Source organism: Lichenostomus cassidix, chromosome 2, assembly GCF_008360975.1.
Source record: "Lichenostomus cassidix isolate B80296 chromosome 2, HeHo_3.0, whole genome shotgun sequence".
NCBI lineage: Eukaryota > Metazoa > Chordata > Aves > Passeriformes > Meliphagidae > Lichenostomus > Lichenostomus cassidix.
The window spans coordinates 64117597-64143522 of NC_139482.1; the positions used below are offsets into that span (position 1 = coordinate 64117597).

Here is a 25926-nt window from a genome sequence, read left to right on the forward strand (position 1 = left end):
GGATCTCTGAAGGCCATCTGATCCAGCCCCTCTGCTCAAGCAGTGCTGCCTAGAGCTGGGACTATGTCCAACTGAGTTTTTTAATGTCTCCACAGAGAGAAACTTCACAATCCCCCTGGCCAACCTGTGGCAGTGTTTGGTCACCCTGAGAGTTAAAATGTTTCCTGACGTTCAGAGGGAACCTCCTGTGTTTCATTTGTGCCTGTTGCCTCTGGTCCTGTTACCAGGCCCCACTGAGGAGAGCCTGGTTCTGTCCCCATTGTACCCTTCCTTCAGCTATTTACACACATTGATAAGATCCCCTGAGCCTTTTTTTATTTAGGCTCAATGGCCCCAGCTCTCTCAGCTCTTCTCCACAGGGAGGATACTCCAGGTCATCATCTCCATCACCTTTGTGGCTCTTTGTTGGACTTTCTCCAATATGCCCATATCTCTTTTATGGAGGGGCCTTGATGGTCCTTGTGGGTCCCCTCCAACTCAGAATGTTCTGTGGACAATATTGGACACAGAATAGAAGTGGACAAGCATTCCAGATGTGGTGTCACCAGTGCTCAGTAGAGGGGAAAGATCACATCCCTTGGCCTGCTGGCAATACCTTCTCTAATGCAGCCCAGAATAGCACTAGCCTTGTTTTCTCCCCACCAAGTTGCTGGCTCATGTCTGACTTCATGTCCATCAAGACCCTCAGAGCCTTTTCTGCCAAGCTGCTCTCCAGCTGGGTAGCTCCCAATACATACTGGCACAAGGGGTTGTTCTTTCCTAGGTGCAGCAATTAGTGCTTGCCTTTGATGAACTTCATGAGATTTGTGTCAGCCCATTTCTCCAGCTTGTCAAGGTCCCTCTGGGTGGCAGCACATCACCCACACCTCCCAGTTTGGTGTCATCAGCAAGTTCACTGAGGATACACTCTGCTCATTATCCAGATGATTAATGAAAGATCTTGAAGAGGACCGGACCCAGTAGTGACTCCTTGGGGTTCACTGCCAGTTACTGAAATACAGCCAGACTTGGTGCCACTGAACACCAGCCTCTGGGCTGGATGCGTAAATGGATTGAAGAGTCCAATGGCTGGGCCCATTCCTGGATAACTGAGGAATCTTATGGGAGATGATGCTGAAAGCCTTACTGAAATACACACAGACATTATCTACTATTCCCCAGTTGTCTATCAGGTCAGTCTGTACAAGTTCATCACATGGATCAGGCATGACTTCCCCTTGTGAATCCATGTTGACTACTGATGACTTTTTTTGTCCTTTATGTGCCTGAATGTGGTTTCCAGGATTAGCTGCTCCATCACCTTCCCAGTGATGATGGTGAGGTCAACTGGCCTATAACACCCTGACTCCCCTTTGAATATGGGAGTGACATTTGTTTTCCTTCTTGTCTTTGAGCACTTTCCCAGTTACCATGATCAGTTAAAAGAATATTAAAGAAAATTAGGATGGCACTGAATCTTTAGTAATGCTGGGTCAAGTTCATCCTTTCAGATATACTTTTATGCTGAGTAGTGAGGCAGCATGCTCTTTGGAAGATTTTAACACATGCCCTAATTGTTAAAACATGACATGTCTAGTGACAAGTGCACAGAACTGAGACAAAGGCAAGTGATAGGCAGGTGGGAGAATCAAATCTGAGGCAGCCAAGTGTGCAACAATCAGGGAGGATACTGAGAAAAGTGAGCTGTCATTCCTCCACTGATGCCTTGCATTTTCCCATCACTGTCTTTATATCTGCTCCAAAAATCCTCCAGACTGAGGCCAAGTGCTGCACAGTATCTCAAGCCAAGCTGAGGTGGTGGGGGGCTACTAGCACTACTGAAATACAAGGAGAAATAAGACAGAATAAAGACTCTGAAGAGAATTAGTCAAGACATAGGGAAATAAAAGTACCTCCCAGAAATGTGTCATATATGATGGGTTTCAGAGGAAAAGATCATATCTTTCCACCGCTGAGCCTTCTTTAATCTGTCATGTCACATTAGAAAACATGATGGAACTCTTTGCTGGCATTAAACAGCGTGGCGCAAAATGCTGGCAGCTCTTGTAACTGCAGTAGATTTTCTTTGCTAGTCTAGATTTTCATAGATTTTCTTTGCTAGTCTAGTCTGAAGAGGAAGATGAAATGGGTGGTGGAATATCACATGGCTCTGTGATGCTTGCAATTGCCCAGGTCTCTCTATCTCATCTTTTACATCTGCTCAAACAAGGGAAGGGGGAATGGCTCTGGCACAACATGAGGGCAAAGGACACCAGGCATTTACACTCAGTTGTTAACCAGGAAAAGGTAGAGTCCCAGGGGATGCTCTGGCCTTGGAACATCAGCCACTCCTTTCCCTGAAAGGAGCAGAGGAAGGTTTTGGGATCAACTGGAGAATGCCATGACAGGGAGATGTAAGGGCACCAAACTCATGTGAGTGAAGTAGTTGCTCCCCACTTTGAGACTGATGTGCAGCTCCAAACAAACCAGCTTTTGTCAGAGGGGCTGACTGCTCTCTTTCTTTTATAGCTGAACCTTGGATATGAAAGTTCCCTGGAGCAAGGAAGTCCTTGGATGGGGGCATAGAGTGCTCTGGGAAAGCTAGTATTGGAGCACAGTTTGGGTGCTCCAACTTGCCAGTGTAGCCAGAGGCCAAAGGAGCTTGTTTCCCATGCTGCTTGCAGGTTTAGCTGCAGGTGGGCCAGCTGATGTGCCTATGAAAATACCTTTTACTCACTTATTTACTGTGAGAATTTACTCACACTTTACATATAGCAGCCTTCCAGTACCTTAATGGGGTCCACAAGAGAGATGGAGAGGGACTTTTCCAAAGGGCATGTAGTGACAGGACAATGGGGAATGACTTTAAACTGGCAGAGGGAATGCTTAGATTAGGTTTTAGGAAGAAATTCTTTGCTGTGGGGGTTGTGAGGCAATAGAACAAATTATCCAGGAAAGTGGTGGATACCCCAACCCTGGAAGTGTTCAAGGTCAGGCTGGATGGGGCTTTGAGCACCCTGATCTAGTGGGAGGTATCATTGCCCATGGCAGGAAAGTTGAAACCAGATGGTCTTTAAGATTTCTTCCAACCCAAACCATATGATGATGATGATATGACTCTGTGACCTCTCTGCATGCTCCCCTAAAGGGTCTGGGTGCAACCAAGCTGCCACCCCACCAGGTGACTGATGTCCCTGAGCATGTAGAAGAGACAGGGCCCTGGTTCAGGAGCCACGCCTATTCCCCACTGAAGAAGCAGGCTGGTGCCTCTGCAGCTGCTGATGTTTTAGATCAGGGTCCCTGCTTGCAAGGCTAGCCTTTAAATCAAAGCCAGCCGGTTGCAGGGAGGCAGGAAGACCATTTCTGTCTTGATTACTGCAATAAAGGAAATTGCGAAGACTTTTCCAGCATGCTGAAAAGCTCCAATGTTCTGCAGGATAAATAGTCTAGCCTGACATTACAGATGCTTGCTCATTGAGCAAATACAATATATTGAATGCTTATTTTATTAATTATTCATTAACTAGTAGTGTTGCTGCCTCCTGAATTCAGGGATGTCAGTGAAGAACCAGGTTAGTGAATTAATCTTGGTGCTAATGTGCTTTCCCTGTAGTTTGCTGGCTTGAAAGTTATTTATTATCAGAAAGGCAAGTAATGAATATTACAGGCTGTACACTTAGAGACACATCGATGTCGTCTACCACACATGAGAACACTTCCTCTTCACTAAAGTTATTAACACAAATGGTAATTTCACACAGTCAGGTCTGAGGCTAAGGACTTAGTTTAATTCCCACATATGGTCTGTGCAGTGCTTGTGAATCCCAGTGCACTGAAACAGGAGCATAATTCTTATCCAAACCTGCCTCTAAAAGAACAGTTGTAACTCTTCTGCACATACACACACAAAAAAAGAACCGATTCATCTCGAAGGATCACTTAGGTGATCCTTAAGTGTAATGGGAAGGATATTTACTTTCTTGATACATTTGTCCAAAAGACATTTAGTCCTCCACAAAACAAACACAAAACATTAAATCTTATTTACTCATCTTCAGAAAGTCACCCCTCTTCACTCCCATACAACAGCCTGCATTTGAAACTCCAGAGATTCTGGATATAGATGGATGACCATGCACACAAGTCAGACTTCTTCCTCTAGCAGTCCTGCTTATACTCACAGTAATGGCCACAGCGAACACATATGAGCCACATATATAAACACTATTTTTTAACCCTGACGCGGACTGGCTTTTAAATATGTACTTGACTGCTTTACAAGGATTGCCTCTGGTAAATCTCCTGCACACATGTTGCTAAATAGGCCATAATACACTGCAGTGGAGAGGAAATGCAAACTGTAACTTCTGAGAGAGGTTAAATATTTTGCTCAAAGATCAATTTCTCCATTTTACAATCAGACTATAAAGAGAAATTTATTCCTGCCAGTCTGCTTCTTTTATCTACTTGTACTGCTACCTGATTTGTTTCCTTTACAGAAATTACAAGGTCATCCAAGCTAAGCAACTGTTGTGCTTGTGATTAACTACCTACAACGAGCAGGTACAAAATATGAAGATTTATGGTTACATTTTTTAGAGGTGGAAATCTATGAGCTAGTTCTTAATGGAGCTGCCCCAAATTTGTCAGTATTAACCAGCAAAAGAAAAAGACAAAACCAACAAATAAACCATTTTTGTTTTTAAAGCCAAAATATAACATTTTGAAGCAGCTACTTCCTTGCTTGTGCTTGTTTCACCTGTTTTTATTAATGCCATTCTTTTACTCAAAAGAGAGTACTGCACAGACTCTATGTGGCCTCTTCTTTACTGGAGAAATATGACTATTTCTATTACTGAAATATGTTATGTTACAAGCTTTATTTGTATCACCATGAATTATTTTGCCCAGCAGAGAAATATGGCTTCCTCTGGTATAAAAGCTGACAGTAGTTTGACAACTAAAAGCAAAACTGCAATCAATTTGGGGCAGAAAACTAAGGATACCACACCCCACTGAAACTGCAAAGGAAATTAAGGTAGATTTAATATATTTGTCTCAGCTGGGTTGACAGCCTGAATTAGACCTCAAATACAGACTGTGTCAGGGGACTGAAGCGTATGGGAAGCATGAAGGGGAAATTGTAACCCCATAATGCATTTTGCCACGACTTCTGCAGAGAAAGGATGTGAGAAACAGATGTTGCAATGACAGGGTGGTGTGACTTGCACTGCTTCCATGAGAACAGAAAGAGGAACAGCGACAGACCCCAGGAATAACAAATTCCTTTCTGGGCTGGTGACATTTCTGATTGAAATGAACTTTTGACATGATGAAAACACTTTCCATTTCATCAATAGTCACACAGGTGCCTCTAGGGAGACCTTGCCCTCAAATGCTACTCCCTGCTGCCTGTTGCCTACCATTAAAATCATCCCTCTCCTCAGAACAACATTTCTCCTCCTTTATAGTAGCATAAATAAAATGTCTCTGTATATTTGGAGCTCCATCTTCTAACATGGAGAGACACATCTGCCCAAGGACAGACTATATCTACTCTGCAAGGCTTTGCTTCCATAAATAACAAAACATCTGCTGGCCCTAGCTGAGCAAAATTGATGGGGGCAGGGTTTTAGCTCCATCCCAAGGTGGAGCTGCAAAGGTTAAGGACACTGCTCATCCCCCAAACCAGGGAGTATTTAGAGGTGATGTGTTTTGTGGTCACACTGTCATGTCCCCTTTCCCTGGATTGCTCTGCTGACCTTTTGCCATAGCAAATTACTCAGACAAAGCAAACTCATACTGTTAGCTATGAAATGCAAAAAAACCATCAATCAAAACAATAGTAATAGCATCATGATATTAGACATGCCTTTTTCTGTGATGAACGATGGTGTTAGCCATGGAAATTCCTCATAAAAAGAGGTAAGTGCAAACCATGCTCAGAAATGAGGATCCCTGTCCTACTGAAACACAGAGTTAGATGTCTAAAGAGAGCTTGATATTGGTGTGGTTTTTTCAAAAGCACACAAATGTTGCTGTCACTGAGCGTTTGTCAACTAATGGAATGTTCCAAAGTTCGTAGGCATGGATGTACTTTTTGAGACCCCAACCCACCATAGATAAATAAATAAATAAATAAGTGTGTGTGTGTCTCTTTCAGTGGTTTGCTAGAGGCTGGAAAGCTGGTGGAAGATGCAACCTTCTTGGAGTACTTTAACTACAAAACCATCTTTCTACTCAGCAGAGCAGAGCTCACCAGGACATCGATCACAGAAAGAGGGCTGACAAGGGCCTTGAACGCCCATCTCCCATCTGCACCCATGCACAGAACCCAAACCAGTTCTGCTCAGAGTATTTATTCCCAGCGGTTGAGCCCAGATATGCAACGATAGCTCAGTTTCAATTTGCCACCCGTAAATAATCACCTGCTTTTCCTGCCTTTCTCCTGATGCTAAGGGCAATTTAGATAGCTCCCTTGGGGTTTCCACAAATGAAAAGCTTCCTCGTGAAGCTAAACTAAAAGGGAAAAAATGCCGTTCTCCCTAGGTACCATCACAGCTAAAACTGAGACTCAGCCCTTTGCAGTTCTTCTCCGTCACCCCCATTCATGTATCTAGCGCTGTCGCATTGTCCCCTCTAATCCAGGATTTAGATGAGCTTGTTTACCACAATCCCATTTTCTGTGTGATTTATCCCCAGCACCCTGCATGTGAAGAGGCAAGCTTCACACACATCGCGCGTGCGTGCTGCCGGCTCTTGCCGGGATGAGCTCTTGCTTTAGGCACTTGCTTTCCTCTCATTAGTGGAAGCTAACAATAAGTGTGAGAATTGCAGATGTCAAACACAATTAGAAAGAAATTATTTCACGTTACCCAGCAAAATAGGCCTGTGAATAAAGTCTAATCCTGCTGTCTGCCCATTCTTTTTATCCCTAAATGACTCGGAGATGGGGAGGGCACAAAATGCCCTCCACAGCACCGGATGGGGAGCAGCCACGAGGAGATTCAGCCATGCTCAACGGGGGCCATTGTGCCGCCATCCTCTGGCTGAATAAACCTTTCCCTAGCGGGACTGCAATGCTGTTCAAAGAATTAACCATTTCAAAAAGCTAAACCTCTTCACAGCCTAAATTTCAGTAAATAAAAATGATCGCTTCAAATTATTCAGTCTCCTCAGACCTCTGAAGGAACTGCTGTGCGTTTCAATGACTCTGCAAGCATTGCAGACTGACCCTTCCTCAGTACTGGTAGTATCTGTCACCTTCATGGTGATGCTGACAGTCCAATCATCTTTCCAAACTGTCAAATTTTTCTACACTGCTTTCTTTTTCTTTCTAGTATCTGATATGAATGAGCCCAAAAACCTCACAGCAGCCTGGTTTTTAAAATGGCATTTTAAAAATCAATGACAGTTTTTTATACTTGTGGGCATTCACCAAGTTCATTCCATCATAGGATTTCTGTCTCTAAGCAGCATTTTTCAGCACAGCTGAGGAAGATGTGGTATTGATCAGGGAATGCGTAGATTATCTTTCTCAACAAGGTAGTAGTTGACCATCATTTGTCAAACCTGCCATTCCATAAAGTTTTATGACTTCCCATGCTACATTTCTCGGTCACAGACATCTTGGTACTATTTCCAAAACATCAGTGGGACTATAAAAACACATCTAGCAGCGGTGCATGTCCAAATCTCAGGTGTACTTCTTTACAGCCATATGCACACAGACAGTGTCTCTGTGATCTATTGCCTCATGATTCTTGCAATATACTATTTATATTGCTTCAGATCACGATTTTCTGCTTGCTGGTGTAAGGACAGTACCCTGTAAGGTATTGCAGTGAATAAATCTAGGGCTATACAAAAAGCAATGTGGAGCACTACTGTATATCTGGCAGAGAAACTTTCCTCTAATTCACTGCTTTAAAGCCAGCAGAACACATATAGTGACACACCCAGGATTCAGCTGAGCAATTGGAAGAGCATCCCTCAAAGTCAGCAAAGAGGAAATAGGTAGTTTGTTACTTTCTTTATTTGTTTCTCATTTTACTAGTTAGCTTATGTGCACAAGGCTGCTTCCCTACCCCATCTCTCTTCGGTTTCACACTGGGCATGCTCTTGGGTTAAATATGACCCCAACCACTAAGAGCTTTTGGCAGCAGCACAACACAAACTCTTATTGGATTGCAAAATCTTACTGGGTTGCCTGTGGCACCTTTCAGTGAATGGTAGCACTCCCCTGACAAGCACTACTTGCCAGTGGACAGCCTTTATGTGTCTCCTCTGCCTCCTGACCTGCAGACAGTGGGTGGGAGTGTGCTGATGAGACAGACATTATGCTGACCAGTAATAATACTGTGAATATCAAGAAGATCCCTTGACATTGATTATTAGCAACATGATGATAGCACGCTGGATTATCAGACTTTTTGTGTTCTTAGATCATCCAATTCCAGCAGGTGGGAGAAGGTAGGATGGAAACAATCAGGGAAAACAAATAAATACACTCTGTTCTTGAAAAGCAGTGGACCAAAATCTCAGCCTTAATACTCCTGTATCTAACTGCTAATGAGTACCTTCACCAGAGCTGGTGCATTAAGAGACTCAAAAATACTTGAATGCTTTAGAAAGCCTCCCTTGTAGGATGTGTGGCAGTTCAGTCAGTCTAAAGACACACATTGCCTCAGGGTATGGGACAGACTTTGTGAAAGACACACAAATAAACCAGGTCTTCCCATTCCAAGGGAGTGTAAAGTCCTCAGCAAAGTCTGGTGCTTCTCTAAAGGGCTTTTGAGTTTACTAAATATGTTGACTGAGAAAGTCTTGTGGTCTCTTGCGACCATTACGATTCCTTGGAGAAACAGAAATGGAAGGACTGGCACTGAAGCACTGTCTCGGTACCAGGGGACATTCCTGCAGTCTCTGGGAGATGTGCAGCTCTGCTGTCCATCACCCATCAGTGATGGACACCCTCCTTCTCACTAGGGCTTCCTGACAGGTCTTTATTGTTGTCCCAAGAAAACCTCCAAGCTTCACTGCATGGCCTGGATATGCCCCATTCCTATCCCCTGACAGCCAGTGAAAGCTAAATCCAAGTCTTCCTGGCTGCTTCTCTAACCCAAATAACCAGGGAATCTGTGCTTCCTAGCAGGTGCAACACAGCCAGTGAGACAGGCAGAAGAGAGAAGTCTGTCTTTTCCCTCCCTCTCCCTGTTAACTTCCAGAGTCCTGTTTTATCTCCTGTTTTCTCCTTTCTGTCTTATTCATGTCATACATTCATGCTTCTTGAGCAGCTGTGAAGCTGTGCAGGCATCAGAGGGATAAAATGGAGGAGATGTTTGAAGCTGAATAGGCGGAAAAAAAACCCCCAAAAAACACCCATACCCACTTAAAGATTTACTTAGCACAGGAGGTTTGCATTTCAGAGTAGAAGTTAATGGAGTTGTAAAGGTTTTTAGCAGCCAAGAACATGGCCTGCAGCATCCATTTCTTATCCCCATGTCACATGTGGTTTTGACCTGAAAGTTCTGCATCCCAAGACACTATTTTTGCTCCTTGCTTCACAGTAGGTGTCACATTTTGGAGTAATCCATTCTGGTTTGGTTAGAGGAGGAGGTCTTCTAATTAACTGCTCTAATCAATTGCCATAACTGCTGTGTAAAGGCTGCTCAGAAATGGTTTTCAGTGCAGTGGCCTATTCGTGTGGCTAGAATTCATATGATGTGGGATCTCCTGCCTTTGCTAGGGCATATTTTGCCCCCTTGGGCAAGAAGCTCCATTTTTGGTGGGGTCTGCATGTGCTGAGCCATGATACAGGACACAGACCAGCAAAGCACAACATTCATGTGAAGTGTTTCTATGACAGGCACAAAGAATTTGTCTCATGGCTGAGCAAACATTGAGGTGTGTAGTGGGCCAGATCCTGCTATAAGATACAATCCCTGCAGCCTTGCCCTTACAACTGGCCTGGTGTAAGTCAAGACACTATTCTCCCAGCATGGGAAACAGTGAATTCAGTGGAAACAGTGGAGTCTCTCTTCCAGTTGGCTGATGTAATACTAAAGTCATAACAATTTTCTGGGAACAACAGGAGGTTCAGAGGTTCCAAGCAACATTTAAACAGGATCTGAACAGACCTTTCTGAGCCAAAGTGACTCCCAGTGCAATGTTAATAAGGCTGGAGGAACTGCACCTGGGATGATTTTGGTCCCTCACAATATGTCAATGGCCAACCTCAATATGCCTGGATAGAGACATCTTTATAAAAGACATTCTCTTTATAGTACTAAATTCTGATCTGCCAAATGTGGCAGCCAATGAGCTCTTCCAAACTGAATACTGTGAGGATTATGCATAAATACTGAAGTATCCTAATCAGCCTCTTGGTGAAAATTAATTGATCCATTACAGACAATAACTATATGCTGAAGTTTTTATTCTGCATTTTTTACTTCTGTAAGTAGCCTATGTGATTTGATTGGCTGGATATTTTAAACCCTAGGGGACCATTGGTGGAGCAGTACAAATCCCTATGAAATGCAAAATTGCCAGCTGCAATTATAGTCTGCATCTAGCATCTTCTCTAAGGACTATAAATGCTTCACTACTTTAATTTTGCTTGGCATTTGCATCACTGTGTGACAATTACCAAGCAACAGCAAAGGATGGATTCAATAATAAAGTCTGGACAGTAAGCAAATACTGTCCAAATAGAAATATTCTCTCTATTTTAATCTAATATTCATCAGTCTGTGCACATGGATACATCACATTTAGATATAATGTATTGGTAAGATAGGCACCTTTCCTTTTCGCTGCTAAAATGCCTGTGGTTTCTGCATATTAGATATGAGCAAAATTGTTTTCACCTCATATTTCGTGATTGTTTTCAACTATTCAAAAAGATGAGATACTAAGTTGTCAATACGAGTGATTAAAAGGCCAGACTGGCAACTATGCCATTCCAGTTAAGGCATGTGAAATTCGACTCATTTCAGTGATGTTACACTGATAAAAAGCAGGAATGAAACAACAGCTTCATTCAGCTCAGCTATTTTTTGAACTCATATATACATAGTTTTAATTATTTTAACCATCTGTGATTGCCCATAAGTCCTAGCTATATTACAAGACAAGACCAAGCATTATAGCTCAAACTAAATTAGCAGAGATACAACTGGTGAAACAAAAACCAACATTATTGAGAATGTGGGGCTTAGAAAGGAAGGGTTTTGGGTATTGCCAAAAATAGTTTCCCTAGTTAAAAAGGCATATACTTTGAAACATTGTTTAGTGAGGAAAAAAGCAGGCTTTGGAGATGAGAAAAATAAAATACTTATGATGCAAAAGACCTGGTGCACAGTGAGCTGTGCAGAATCAGTGTTTGTAAGTGACACTACTACTTTCCTTCATCAACCAGAGCTGGAAAACTTCAGAAAATCCTAAGTGATTTAGGTAAATGAGCAACAGAGTGGAAATGCTGTTCAATGTTATTGCAAGGTCAAGCAGTGAGATACACTAAGAGACAAAAATTTAAGTTCTTCACATGCTTCAAAAGGATGCAAATTTAATCATATAAGCACTGAGACCTTGCTGTCCTGTGCTGGTCTTTGGGACGCAGAGCTCCATTGCACCTGCAGTCTACCAAGGTTAGAATAAAGCTGAATTAAGACTGGACTGAAAAATCACAGTGCCAGCAACAGTGCAGCACCATTTTACATATTTTGGACATGTTTGCTGACGCCCCTCAACAAGAATACTGAACAATTAGACAGGTCTTGGAGTAGGCTGAGCATGATTCAGCCCAAAAACTTTCTAAGACAGGTTGGAAAGGTGTGGTTAGTTTATTCCAAAGAGGCAATAAACAAGGCCATGAAAGTAAATAAAATGCTAAAAGTGGTATTTACCAGGAGCTCCTATTCTTCCTGTCTCCATAACATGGTAGCAGTGTTTCCCCCTTATGCACCCACCTCCAAAATGAAAAAAATGAAAACCTGCAAGAAAATTCCGAACTGGCTGGTTATCTCCTTGTGGTTTTCTCACTGGAGAGCAACTAACAGAATTCACCAGCTCTGCAGAGCACCAAGTTGACTACATAAGAGAATTAAATTGATTACAGAAATCATGGCATGAGCACAGTAGTTTCCTAGTTCTATCTGAACTCAATTTACAAATTCTTGTCAGAAATCCTCCACGTTTAATGGCCACCCCTTTATACCCCATGCAACACAGAAAACCAGAACAGTTGGTGAGTAACACTGTTAAGAAGAAGGAAGTGTCTAGACAGGGTAAATCTGTCCAACCTGACCCAATAAAGGCAAGTACAGAACGACTTAAACTATTTTGCACCAGGAGAAGTCTCAGCCACTCACCGGAAAAGCAGTCAGAAGAGAAAGTTATACCTCTGACCTTTGGACAAACTAATAGCTTATAAAATGTCATGTGCAGCTACAGTCCAAAATACTATCAAAGCTGAACATTTTTCAATGATGTGCCAAAAAGAACCAAATTCCTGCTGATACTTAACTGAAGTTCCCATAGCATATGCCAGGAAAATGAAATGAGGAGCTGTATGGGAAGCTTTATTGGACCAGAAATAATGTCTAGAGCCATTTTTGCCTGTTCATGCCTTTTTCTCCTGAACATTGTAACCAAACAGATCTCAAATGCTTAAAGACTAAGGAAAAAAGCTACATCCCAACACGTATTTCCGAAAACAAGACTTGAAAAAGTGTTTGTCTCTTACCTTGTTAGCTTTGTACCAATCTGCTGCCTAAGTTCGAGCCTCTCTTCATCAGTCTGCATGGGGAGGATATTCTTTTCCTCCAGCTCTCGCTTGGAAGGCCTGTTGCTTAGTTTGATTGCTAAAGAGTCCTTCCTGCAGAGTTTCCTTGCCAGGGGGCCTGTGGGAGAGAGGAGAGGCTCTGCCAAAGGAGGTGTCATCATTTCATTATAGCAAGCAGCTGGCAAAGAAGTACTAGCCAAGGAAGGATATGAGGCTCTCGTTTGCACTGCTACGGACTATGGGAAAAGGGGTGTCATTAAGTTCGTGTGCTTAATTAACCTCAATTCATATCATAATGAGGAAAACCTGAACCTGGTAGGTATACAGGAAAAAGAAATTAATATATTGCTCCATAGAGGGGAGTGGAGAAGAAGAGCTCATTTCAGAATTGCTAGTAGCATGTGTAGCTTTCTCTAGCCTATGATTTCTGAACCTCCTAATAGAATGAAAAATTCAAACTCAGAATCTGGGCAGGCAGCAGAGCTATAGCATATGAAAAGATCTGAATCTCTCTTGCTGTGTAATATCAAGACATCCAAGCCAGCACTAGAAGGAATCAAAAGTCAATCAGAAGCAGCACAGATCTCTCTGTTCATTGACTGACTACTTCCCAGGTAGTGACAGTGGCAAAGACACTGTAAAACCAGCGGCCTTTTATGGCTCAAGTTTGCTTTCTCAGGCTTGTGTACAAAGCAGTTCGAGCAAGGAAGACTGCCACAAACAGAGAGACACAAACACATACGATTTTGGCCTTTGTCAGGAGAGTGTGAGACAGTGCAGTTCTGCTCTGTTTTTACTTTAAAAGCAAACACTGCTTAATTTCACTTGCAGGGTAAGGTGGAGATCTGAGGAGATGAAATATGTCTGTTTTAGAATCTTCTTTCTGTGTGTTTTAAAAGGGATGTTGTTTGATTGTACTGCTTCCAGTTTTCAGAAGAAAAGAAATCCTAGGGCCTGAAACTTCAGCTGAATGTCTAGGATGACAAGCACTTGTCATATGTAGAGTACTGTATCTTGTCTTCCTGGGAGAGTCCTAGGATGCTGCATTGACGCAAGAGCTGGGTTTCCTTACAGAGGTCAGGAAGGTCACAGGTCCTTTCCCAGTCTGTAATTGTGATATGACTATCAATTAAGCTCTTCTTATCTGAGCCCAGTCCTCTGATTGTGACCCCTTTAAAAGTATGTGCACATTTATGATTCTGGAATTATTTAATATTGGCTATATACAAAAGCTCTGATTCTCTACATGTGGCACTTGTTTCATCCTCCTGAAGTAAGTATTGAGATGATATTGACTTAAGCCAAAGGCAGGGCTTTTCTTTACCACAGGCACTTGGGAAAGTGAATCCAAAAGCCAAGTGGTAAGTGAACTAATATAAGTTCAAACATGTAATTTGAATTTAGTCTGAGCGCTACCCAGGCAGGGATTCATGTATATTAGGGGAATCACTATAAATTCATACTACTTACTTTGGCTTAGCATCCCCATGTAGTAAAGCCCTAAGAGATGCAAAAGCCACAGCCAAGAAGGGAAATACACAGGCCTTGTGTTTCCTTCGTGTATTGTGACTTCAGAGTAAAAATTAAATAAGTGAGAAAGGAAAAATGGAATGAGTCTTACTTGTAAATAATGAGTTATCCTCCTCTTCATCTTCCTCTTCTTCCTCTTCCTGCCTTCCTGGGTAGAGGCAGGAAGTATCTTCATAGTCAGTTTCATGAGGCACATTTTCTTTATTGTCATCGCATTCGATCACAACAGTTGGCACTTGTCTCATGTCTGGAAGGCCCCCAGGTCCTGTTTTTGTAACACTGTCACTTGCGTGTAAACCAGAGCTGTTGGGAAAGAGAAGCAAATAAATAAACTAAAGGAAACAGCGAAATGAAAGGTGAAATTGCTTCTCTTGCTGTAAATGTGTTTATTTGCTAATGGCACAGTTATATATTGGGGGGCAGCCATGACGATAGCTCTTCTCCTGCCCCAGTTCCTTATCCAGCCATGTGCTGAAGAGCAATCAGAACTGGAGCTAACGTCGTATTTCTTTTCTCACAGGTGTGACTGATTATTTTCTACATCTTAGGAAATTAGGACCTGTGGTGAGGACTGCTACCATCTAGCTCTGTTTATGTGTTGATTTCAAAGCCCTTGTCCAATGAACATACCAAGTAGGGAAACAGAAACATGAAGATCAAAGTCAAACAAAAACTGAAAGCAAAAGTCAGGAACAGAACCGCTTTTCCCAACCAATTTTTATCTAAATAGCTCATGTTGCTTTTCCATTGTGAAATCAGAATAAGGCAAAAGTGGTGGCAGCTCTGTGAGACAGGAGAAACTGCCCTCTCTCTGAAGTCCTGGCTGATGCAACAGCTACATGAAAAATGGGGAACATTTGCCTGTTGGACACTCTCTCTATGCCAAACTCCCGTGTTACTCTCCAGAAGAACATAGGTGTGAAAGCAGATGTGCTGGCCAAGTTTACCTTGCGGCACACAAACTTGGATCTGACAAGTATTGAGTAGCCTCAATTTCCTTGAATATTTTAGCCTGCTTTGAATACCAGAGGCATTGTGCATCTTGAATAAAATGTATTTTTGTCTTTAAAAGATTTTTTACTGGAAACTACTGAATCTACTATTTTCAGCTTGCAATGTTTTGGTTTCTTCTAACCCAAAAGTTAGCAGGGACTCTTAAATGGCTGCCAGATAAAATTCCAGAAAGACTTTAAAAAAATGTAGTTCTAGGACTATAATGCTACTCCAAAATATGCTTAGGGATTAAAGAGAGGAAAAGGCTTCAGATCCTGTGAACAAATCATACCATACTGTTATTATCATCTTCAGCTTCAAAGAAATAATTTTGTTAATTCCAGCATTTATTAATGCAGACTAACCAACAATGAGATCCACAGCTTTGCTGGATGCCTTGAAGAGAGAAACTTCATTTTCTTAGTGATAGTCTATGTTTTCTACCACAAAATGAGAGAGATTCATAAAGAACTGGCTTGCAAATTGTTGTATTGGACTTCAATGAGTTTGACAGAAAAAATTTTATCCCAGATGCAGTTTTAAAATTCATCAGCTGAATTCTCATAATGACACATCGACCCACTACAGTCTTTAAAAACTTTGAACTAACTTTCTATTTATTGAAATGCTTTCAGAATTTTTATATTATAAACTTCATTAAATCTGTTTTCTCTGTAAGGTGATTTTTGAATAAGTCTTTTAAAGAGGAAAAGCAGGCAATTCAAAAGACTGGAATCAAATTTCTGAGAGAAACTATAATACTCTGAAATTCTGTTAACATTGCTACACAAATCCCCAAAACCTTCCAATGGTGAACACACAGCCACTGGATCATTCAGGTACTTTTAAAACAATACATACACAGAGAGTAAGTACAAATGAAAAAAGCAAGAAGTAGTTCAGCATCCAGGACTATTTGGTGCTTCCCTGTTCTGTGAAGAATGGATGTAGGTTACGGATGCATCCTTATGGGTACACACATAGGGTAGCAGATATCAAAGTGATCCAGCAGCTTAGTTTATTGAGCAGATATTGGATGGCAACAAGATTTACAAGCTACCACAGAGGATTTTTATTTGAACTAGTGATCTAGAAATAGACAGCTTCTCATCTCATTGTAGGTCTTCTGAATCATCCACTTTCTTGATAATACTACTTTCTATTTTAAGCCCCTCATTCTTCTAGTGTTTTGTGTTGTTCTTGATTAAAATCAGCCCTTTCCACAGCAATTTGACTAAGTCAGCTGTCTAAGCAAAGCGCTTATGAAACACATGCAGTACTGCAGTATACTTAAGAAAGACAAATCAAGGTCACTGGATATGTCCATTGTGTATAAATGACTCTGGGTCATTACCAAAACTCCCACATGGTCAGGCGGTCTACACCACAATTTTTTTTAGCATTATTCACCAAAAAGCACACTATTGTTTCAAAAATCCTATTTTAAATCAATTTTGTGTTTTGCCACAAAATGAGAGAAAAAAGCTACAGTTAAGCAAGAACTTGTTTCAAGAAGATCTTAACACATGGATTTGAATAATTCATAGCTCCCTAGTACAAGAACTTGCAATTACTGCTGCATCATCTTTACATGATCAAAACGGCAAAAAAAGTTACACCACTATAGCTTACAATGTTTCTAGTGAGAAAATATTTTAATGAAAAATCACAATTTAAACATATGAATGACTCATGGTACAGACAAAATCAAAAGAGAAAAAAGTGAAATACCTCCTGTAAAATCTAGTGGGAAAACCCTGCAGACTTCTCATCTGTCATCTCAGGCCCTTTGATTTTGGAATAAAGGGTTACATTTTTGTCAGCATGTTGTCAGATACACAGTACACTTTTCTGTACTTACCAGTTAAAACAAAAAATCTGAAAAAACTTCAAACCATTGTATATATGTTTCTACTACAGGAATGTGTGTGAGAAACAGAGAGAGAAGGCCAAGCTATAAATATTAAGTGTTTCTATCCTTAGGCAATGCTAAAATTTAGACAAGATGTAATTCTCTTGACAAGTTTTATGGAAGATAAATGTTTTCTGACTCAAATATGTTTCACAAGATTTACAAGACACTGGCGGTAATGTCTAATGCATTTCATTTCATAAATCTACAGTCTGAAGCTGAGCTGGGTGTCCCAAAGGAACTGGTCTCACACACAGTCTTTTTGGACACAGTGATTTTTCATTGCTCTGCCACAGAGGCAATTCTAGCCTGGAGTGAGATATTGCCGCCTAACAGCTCTTTAGTACGTACGTTGAACAACCTGAGTCCTGGATTCATCTGTGTCTGCTCCTGTACATGACATCACAGAGTAAATGAAATTAATTGTCACCTTTCCAGACAGGCTGAGAATTATACAGGCAAGGCAGAAAATCAGGCTATTTCAGATCAAGAAACTGCCTCACTAAGTCAAAATTAAAGACACATTTCACATTTCAAAATTAAAGACACTCTGTCACAAGAGGGTTTCTAAAGCTTCCTTAGCCACTCTTTGTGACACACAGCTTTGGGGCATGGTCTTTCTTCTCAAATTCATTTCTGTCAGGAGGTCATGATATCTATGTATTTTGGTGGCAGAGCTTACCAAATTTTCATCAACAAAATGCATTCTGAAATGGTAAAAAATGGTGTCCAAATCTAGAGTTTAACTTACACTTGACACACACCCTTTGGGTTGAAGGGAAAAGTCATTTGCAGTAGGACACAAATTGGCAACAGAGGTTGCAGAAAAAAGGTTACATGGAAATTACACATTTCTCTGTTTCAACTTAATCTACCATAAAACTGGTAATTTATCAGGGAAAATAGAGGCAAACTGGCAGCACAAATGACATGTCATAACAGTCATACTATGACAAGGGACAGATTGCCCTTCTGAGAATAGGTTATGAATAGACATTATGAGTACCAGAAAATGTTTGCAATCAAAAGTGTTAAGTGCACAAATGAACTTAATGTTCTATAATGTCTGTAATAAAACTGAATTAAAAAAAATCCAGGAATTAACTGTCATTTTAAGTCATAAGAACAACTGGGACTTGAATAGCTATTACATGCCTTTTAATGTACCTTAAGACATTAACTTATTAATATGCGCTAGATCTAGGTGAGGCAGTTCCATGCAATCACTCCTGCAGAGGGGAAAATAGAGAAACTCAGTAACTTTGTCAAGGTCAAAGCCAGAAAAATCTGGCTTCCAGGTCTGTACAGAGGGAGAGCTCATTTTTCTCTGGCAAGCCTGTGGCTCATTGGCAAAGCACTGATTTCAACTATCAGTCTTCAGATGTTATTAGACTATCCGAATTGCAGAGACCTTATCTGTGTAAGCAAAAAATCCAGATTGCTGGAGGAAGGGCATGTTTTAGTCTTTCATCATTGCTCACGTCCACACACACAGACCTGGTGAAGAGGAGAGTTGTGAGATCTAAGAAAAGTTTACTGGGCTAAATGTGGATTTGATACAAACGGATTCAGCAATCAATAGAGCTTAAATGACCTTGAGGAGCTTCCACTGCACCAGGACCAAAGAAACTAGAAACAAGTAAGAAAAGGAAAAATTCCTGAAGGTGAAGAAAAATTTTAGAGCTGAAACCTGATCTGTATTTGTCTAATATGATCATCCCTTATTAAAAATAAACATTCTAAATAATCCTCCACATTACCAGCTTTGGCAGCATTATTACTGCAGCACCAGGGCAATTATTCTGTAAAGTTGTAGGATACTTTTGACATAATGTCTGTGATCAGAAGAAAAAACCCTTTAGCATTCACCAGAAGGCACCTCAGAGACTTGTCAGATTCTCTCATCTCCTCAAGATTATTAACCCAACAGCAGTGGCCCAATACATTGTTAACTTGGAAAAGCGTTAACTACAGCAAAGCGTAGGATGTCACTCCATATCCTATGCGTGCTACAGATGTGAGCACACTGCATTTGGTACACTGTATGTACCAAATTTCAAACAGAGGAAGGACATCTAGGATCTTTGCAGTTTTAACAGGTCCTCAAGAGTTTTGGGCTGAAGTGTACAATGACAAATACTGCAGCACCACTTCTCTCGGGTTTAATGCAGGTTTTTACAATAAGGGAAATTAAGTACTGTCAAAACCAGTAGAAAACAGTGGCATTTGGTGCAAACAGTTGTCTCCCAAGTTAAATAAATATATTTTAAAAATCTGCAAAAATCTTCAAGCAAACTTGGAAAGTTTATCTAGATCACTGTGTGGCTTGAAAAAGCAAATGAAGAATTTAACAGCAAGATCAGCTCCACAGAACTGTAAATGGTTTGAAATACTTTTACCTCTAAATACTACAAAAATAACAATTGCTGTTGCAGAGGAAATAATCACGACCTATTTTTTCCCTTGTGAATGCAATAGTTATTGATTTGTTTAGGCAAGGAGCACAACCAAAGTACCCAATACTTTAACCATGATTGAAACAAGAATTAATCAACACAAAAAAGGCTATGAAAAATCTGTCTGCAATCTAATGAACTAGAATTCATATTAATTTTAAATGTGAAACATCAGTGTCACAACCTTTTCTTGTTTTCTTCTTATTAATTGCAAAGGGAAGCAATTGCTTCACACTGGGACATGAATCCTTGCTTATTTAGTTTTTAACAAGCAGCAGAGCTTCAGCATCAAATTAATAGTGAAACCCAAACAGCATCACCTTCTTTAAATCAGTTAAACGTATTTGTAGACATAAACATGATGGATGACTAGAAATTGGAGCATTCATTGCTGTGGGGCAACAGATGCCACAATGAAGTCATACTCTGAGAGATGTCACTGGGCTCAGGATAACAAAGGGCCTTTTGCTCACAGTTATGAGCCAGACACTAAGATGTTCAACCCAAGCTGGGGATGGCATGTACAGTGCAGCCCCAAAGGAGCCTTTGGGAGACAACAGCTATGCTTTGTTCCTGGTGCATTGAATTTTGGGGTGACGCAGGGGTACCTGACCAGCCATACTGGCAATGTGAGAGGTAAATGGGTAGTCACTGGGCAGCGCAGTGGGAGGCAATGTGGATGTTCTTTCTAATCCTGCCCCTACAGCTCTTTCACTGATGGGAATGGGAATCTCCTTCATAGCCCTAGTAGTTTTTCCCCAGCTGAGAATTCCTCCGTGCTGTAGAAACACTAGCCCCCTGATGTAATCACAGATGTGTCACTATGCTGGTACTAAAATAAGCTGGCAGTGTGAGACAGCCTCTGGTCTCCTGACCCTTTTTCAGGCAGTAAGGAGAATATGTCATCAATAATCCAGATGTTTCCCACTATGGAATATAATTAAGGTAGCATTATCAGAAAGAAGTATTGGGGTAAATCATGAGGCACTTTGTCTGTTAGACCAAATATTTTGCCTTCCTGTATGACAAAAGAATGATCTGATGCTCCTAAAACAAGCTGGCTACAAAGCCGGTCTTGGTACTAAATAAAACATGTAATTTTTCAGACTATCTTCCCTATTCTGGGACTTTCTCGGTTTTCCTCTGCAAGGTGAAATAAATTTTCCAAAGTTTGCTGATGTTGCAGTCTACGAGGGCAGCTTGCATTTATACAACATGCTTCACTTACTCAGCCTACTTAGACAAACATTCAGAGATACTCATAAGTGACAGTAACAAAACCCAGCCCCAAGGTGGGTAAGGCACTTCTGATCAAATGTGCTACCTCTTGTCAGATGCAAATGGCTAAAAAGATAGCTGCTGTGGAAGGGGTTAAATACTTACTTTAAGATCAAACATATAATTTAATTTAAATTATTTAAATAATTAAAATACTCAATTAAAACCTTTCTAAGTGACTTGTAGGAAGTCCACATAGATTGTTTTGAGCTAATTGGTAATACCAATCAGATGCCCTGCTGGAGTGGCACACTGAATTCTAATTGCTCTTTTATGAATCATCCTTTCCTTGCATTTAGCAATCCTCCACACAACTGGAGCTCTGCAGTTATGCCTCCTATTGCAAGCCAGGCATGTCCTATTAAAATCTTCTCCACTGGCTGTATTACCCACTTCCTTGAACAGGACAATGGGGTTCAGGAAATTTGGTCTTTATTTCCTTTCTACCACGAACTTGTCAATCAAGCCTGGAAAGGCTCTTCCCCTGTCTCTGTTTCTCCAGAAATGACTCTGCCCTGAAGTTGTTAGATCCCAGAGGAGACATCTCATTCAATCCTATGAACATAACTCAAGCAATGATACTGATACTGAGGTTAACAGCAAACAGGCCCCACCAGTATGTAATTGTAAAAGTTGATCCATTACCTTTCTAGCCTGTGCATGGTCATGGCTAGCGTTTTGTTCAGTTCCTCGATCATCCGGCACCCTGAAGGGTGGATGGGCAACGTGCTGGACCCAGAAGGAAGGTGCTGGCTGTGGCTGCCATACTGGAGCTGGTGCTGGTGAGCTGCTAACTGGGATGGCAGGACAGTGTGATGCTGCTGGGTCAAAGGCTGCTGGGAGCTCTTCTGTGTGGAATAGGATGAGAGAGAGAGGTCTGGCCCCCCTAAAGGCATGCAAATCATGACTTTCTTTGGAGGTAGTGGAGGTGACAGTTTAACTGGCATACAAGGCAGTTTCACAGGAGCGCCAGGATCTAAAAAAACAGAAAGAGAGCCCTGGTGTTAATTTCCATGTCACTAAGATGGAGATGAGTGTATCTGCCTGGGTGAGCAGGTACTGAGGTTGATGGTCAACACAGGAGTGTGCACACCTTCCCTGTTGTCACAGACAGCTCCTATCGTATGCTCAGCATGGTCTCCAGAAAAAATACTCTTGTTTTGCAGCACTCCTGAGTCCCACAAAAAACATTCCAGGGCTGTGCATGCCCCTTAATAAACACATTAAGCAATACTTAACAAGGCTGGTGGCACACTTTGATGCTTTAAAGCCCTAATCCTCCAAAATAGCCCTGTGAGGTAGATGCAACTTCTTCCACTCAACAGGCACACAAATAGGGGGAGAGCAATTAGGGTGAGAGCAATTCAGTGTCTGAAGTTACAGGATGACTCACCATCATCACTGCCAGAGCAAAAGCTCAGGAATTTCTGATCCATCTCAGCCACTGCAGTGCAATTACTGCAAGTCACGCTTCTTACAGCTTTGTAATGTACAAAACATCTGGTGTAAAAAATTACATTATAGGGCAAAAGAGAAGAAAAATAAGGTTTGAATACCAAACAGGACAGGTTTGGAAAAATGGAGGGTACATGAGGAGAAAAGTTAAAGGGCAGTAAATGTATTCTTTTATGGAAGATTTGACAGGCACTTTTGTCTGGACTCATGCACTGACTTTTACCTTTTTAACTCTAGTTAAAAATTCACCAAGTTTATCAGCCAGGCAAAGACTTCCCTGGCTTCAATGAAAAATCAGTGAGAGGTACACAAGCAAACCTCTCTTGCAGAATTCAACTGGAGGATGGAGATTTTTGGAGTTGCACGGTGAAATATTTTCAGAAGGGAAAAGAAGTAACATGAGGGCTTGTAGATATCAAGATGGGTGGGGGAAATAGTCACAACGTATGCTAGAAGCAAAAGAGAGAGAAAATATATACACTGTAAGCAACAACTCTGAGTTTGTCTCTCTAGGAGGAAGGCTGGGCCCTTTCTAGCCTGGAATACTGCAGATATTTGTCTCTGCAATGGAGCTCTGTGGGCAAGGCTTGCATGACCTTTGGTCTCTTGCTGCTTCAGCTCACTCCTCTTGCTGCAACATGGTAAAAGAATAATTGTAGGGCCAGAATATTCTTTTGACTTGAGGAACCTTCAGAGTTAAATGCTGCTCTCCAAAGGTCATCAGTCTCCTGAGTGCTGTCAGATTTCTAAAGTCCTTTTCCAGAAAGTTGTTTTTAGTTTAAACTATCCCTCCCTTCACGCCCTTCATTCTTTCCTGCCTCGTGGCTGTTCTGGATATTGCCTGTACTACTATCCATAATTAATAGCCAGGCTACACAAGGCTGATATAAGGACTTGCAAGCAGTAACACTTCTTGAAAATGATTAAAGATCATAAGGTGAAAAAAGACCATGAGCCAAGTTCAGATATGTCCCTTGACTTATTTTAGTGCTAGTCACAGCTTCCATGGTATCCACTTGATATTAGTTTTAGTTTTGATAATTGGTTTTGCTATGCTAGGAACAACACACTGACATTGTAAGCCTTCCTCCTCTCCAGAGTGTTTAGAGGCTAACAACATAGAGTGGTCAGAGGGAGTACAAAGATGAAATACTGCATGTTGGTTTTGGCTGGGGTAGAGTTAATTTTCTTCATGGTGTCTGGTATGGGGCTGTTTTGTATTTGTGCTGAACACAGGGCTGATAATATAGAGATGTTTTTGTTATTGCTGAGCAGGGCTTGCACAGAGCCAAGACTTTTTCTGTTTTTTGAACTGCCACACTGTTGAGGAAACCTGGGATACATGGGAAGTTGGGAGAAGACACAGCCAGGACAGCTGACCCCAGCTGACCACAGGGATATTCCAGACCATATAACATCATGCTCAGTATATAAAGTGTAGGTAAGAAGGAGGAAGGGGGGATATTGGGAGTGATGGCATTTGAATTCCCAAGTAACCATTACATGTCATGGGGCCCTGCCCACCTGGAGATGGCTGAACACCTGCCTGCCCTTGGGAAGCAGTGAACAAATTCCATGTTTTGCTTTGCTTGTGTGCACAGCTTTTGGTTTCCCTATTGAACTGTCTTAACAGTTCATTTTCTCACTTCTGATTCTCTCCCCAGTCCCACTGGTGGTGGAGTGAGAGAGCAGCTGCATAGGGTTTGGCTGCTGGCTGGGGTTACACCATGACACAGGGGCATGGAGAAAAAGTGGTGTTTCCACATTGCAGAGTGGGTGAGTTACAGAGAGAAGAATCCAAGTCTTTCACCTTTCAGTGTAATACTAAATCCACTTAACATGTTGACTCTTGCAGGCAAAACTTTTTCTGATGGCTCTACTAAGGCTGAAATTTAACTCATGGGTTTGCCAAAGCAGTAAAAAAACCAAACCACTTTCAGCATTTTCTTTTCAAGCACACAAAGGTCTTCAAGTCACCTTGTTTTTCTTACAAATATGTTATTTGTATATATTTTCTCTCTGTATCCTGCATAAATGAATACCTCTTCAATAAAAGGTAAATAACAGAAAGACTAAGTTGTATAGAGCCCTGAGAATAAGCCTCCTACGGGACTTGCAGTAAAAAGTATCTTTTTCATACATTTATGCTTCAGGCAATTTTACTTCTAGAGCTTGTCCTGAATTACAAAGACTACACTGAGATCTGCACTTCCATTTTGGCAAATGCAGGTTGATTTTAGATCCTTTTCTGCAGTATGTCAATTAAAGTCTTCATTTGACAGTGCCTGTGCCTGGATGCCCCATCACTCTGCGGCAGCCATCCTTAATGGTGAATTCAGAGATCCCAACTGCAGGCATCTCTTGCTTTTGATGAAAGAATAACTGGAAGTATCATCTGGGTTTTCTGCCTTTTGTGATCCTGAAGATCAGAGCAATATTGTAGGTTGCAAGTGAGCATGACATGCCAAATAGCTCAGGTATAAAGCAAACAGGAATCCTTCCTTCTTTCTTCTAAATACAGTGAAAATTTCTTTTCTCATGCAAGCATTCATGTAATGGGGTTGTGGCACAGGCACTGCAGCTCTGGAACTGCACAGGAGAACAAGTCTAGCTAAATTATCCTAAGTAGCCACACATTCATTCCATCATGAATCAGGTGCACACACTCTGGTTTCCAAACAAAGGTATGAACCTTTAGTTTCCACTTAAATTTAAACAAATGCTTCACATCAACGTGATTTCAATGGTACCAGTGCTGGATGACTCCACTGAACACCTGCCAAAAATCTTGCCCATTATTTTTAATGTCTTTATTTCAACTGTTTTACACCCAGGTGTTTGAGCTTGTCTGAATATGGTCTCAATACCAAAGCAGACTCTTGGAAATGAGCCAGAGGCATTAAATCTACTTGTGTGCCCTTCACCTTCAGGAGAATTCTACTTTGTTTAAATAAAATGGTTAAGAGGAGAATGACTACAATGGGAGGAGAGTTCAATCCATTTCCTGGGAAATTAACTGTGTATCTTCACTGACAACCAGTAATGGAGACCTTGGTACTGCAAGTTTTATTGTGTGATCTGATCAGTGACTATGCTGAACAAGTGAGGCCCTGCCCAAATCCATGGGCTCTGGGCAGGCTGTTGAAAACTGTGCTACTATCATCTACAGTAAAGGATAGAACAACTTCTCCTCGCATGTAAGAGTGAGGTGACTGAGTTTTACAGTTCTTTCCTCTGTTTGTTTTAATTTATGTACATGTAAACAATGTACATGATTTATGAACCAGGAGTGGTAACAATTATTGTCTCCAGCATAGAATATACATCAGACATGGGCATCTGTAGATGAACAAGAAGCTGGATAGGGGAAATATGAACAAGGAATCTATGATAAGTGTCTTCTCAGCAAAACATTACCAGAGTCTTAAATCACCACACAAAGCACTTGTATCAGAGAAGAAGCAAACTGTGTGAAGCCAGGTGTGCAAGTCTGATTAATCTCTTCTGGCTGAGGCTTTTCATGCTCAAGAGAATAA

The 25926-nt window shown here is 41.3% G+C and overlaps 1 protein-coding gene across 9 annotated transcripts in view; it reads right to left on the bottom strand.

Annotated features, from left to right (window-relative positions):
* Nucleotides 1–25926, bottom strand: part of PHACTR1 (phosphatase and actin regulator 1) — a 304744-nt gene that overhangs the window by 35497 nt on the left and 243321 nt on the right. For all 9 annotated transcript variants that reach the window (XM_085051888.1, XM_085051887.1, XM_085051892.1 and 6 more), the window contains 3 exons: nucleotides 21581–21911; nucleotides 14388–14599; nucleotides 12728–12884 (listed from right to left, as the gene is read on the bottom strand). In XM_085051888.1, the coding sequence (XP_084908014.1) occupies nucleotides 12728–12884; nucleotides 14388–14599; nucleotides 21581–21911 (700 nt within the window). The remainder of the gene's footprint in view (nucleotides 1–12727; nucleotides 12885–14387; nucleotides 14600–21580; nucleotides 21912–25926) is intronic.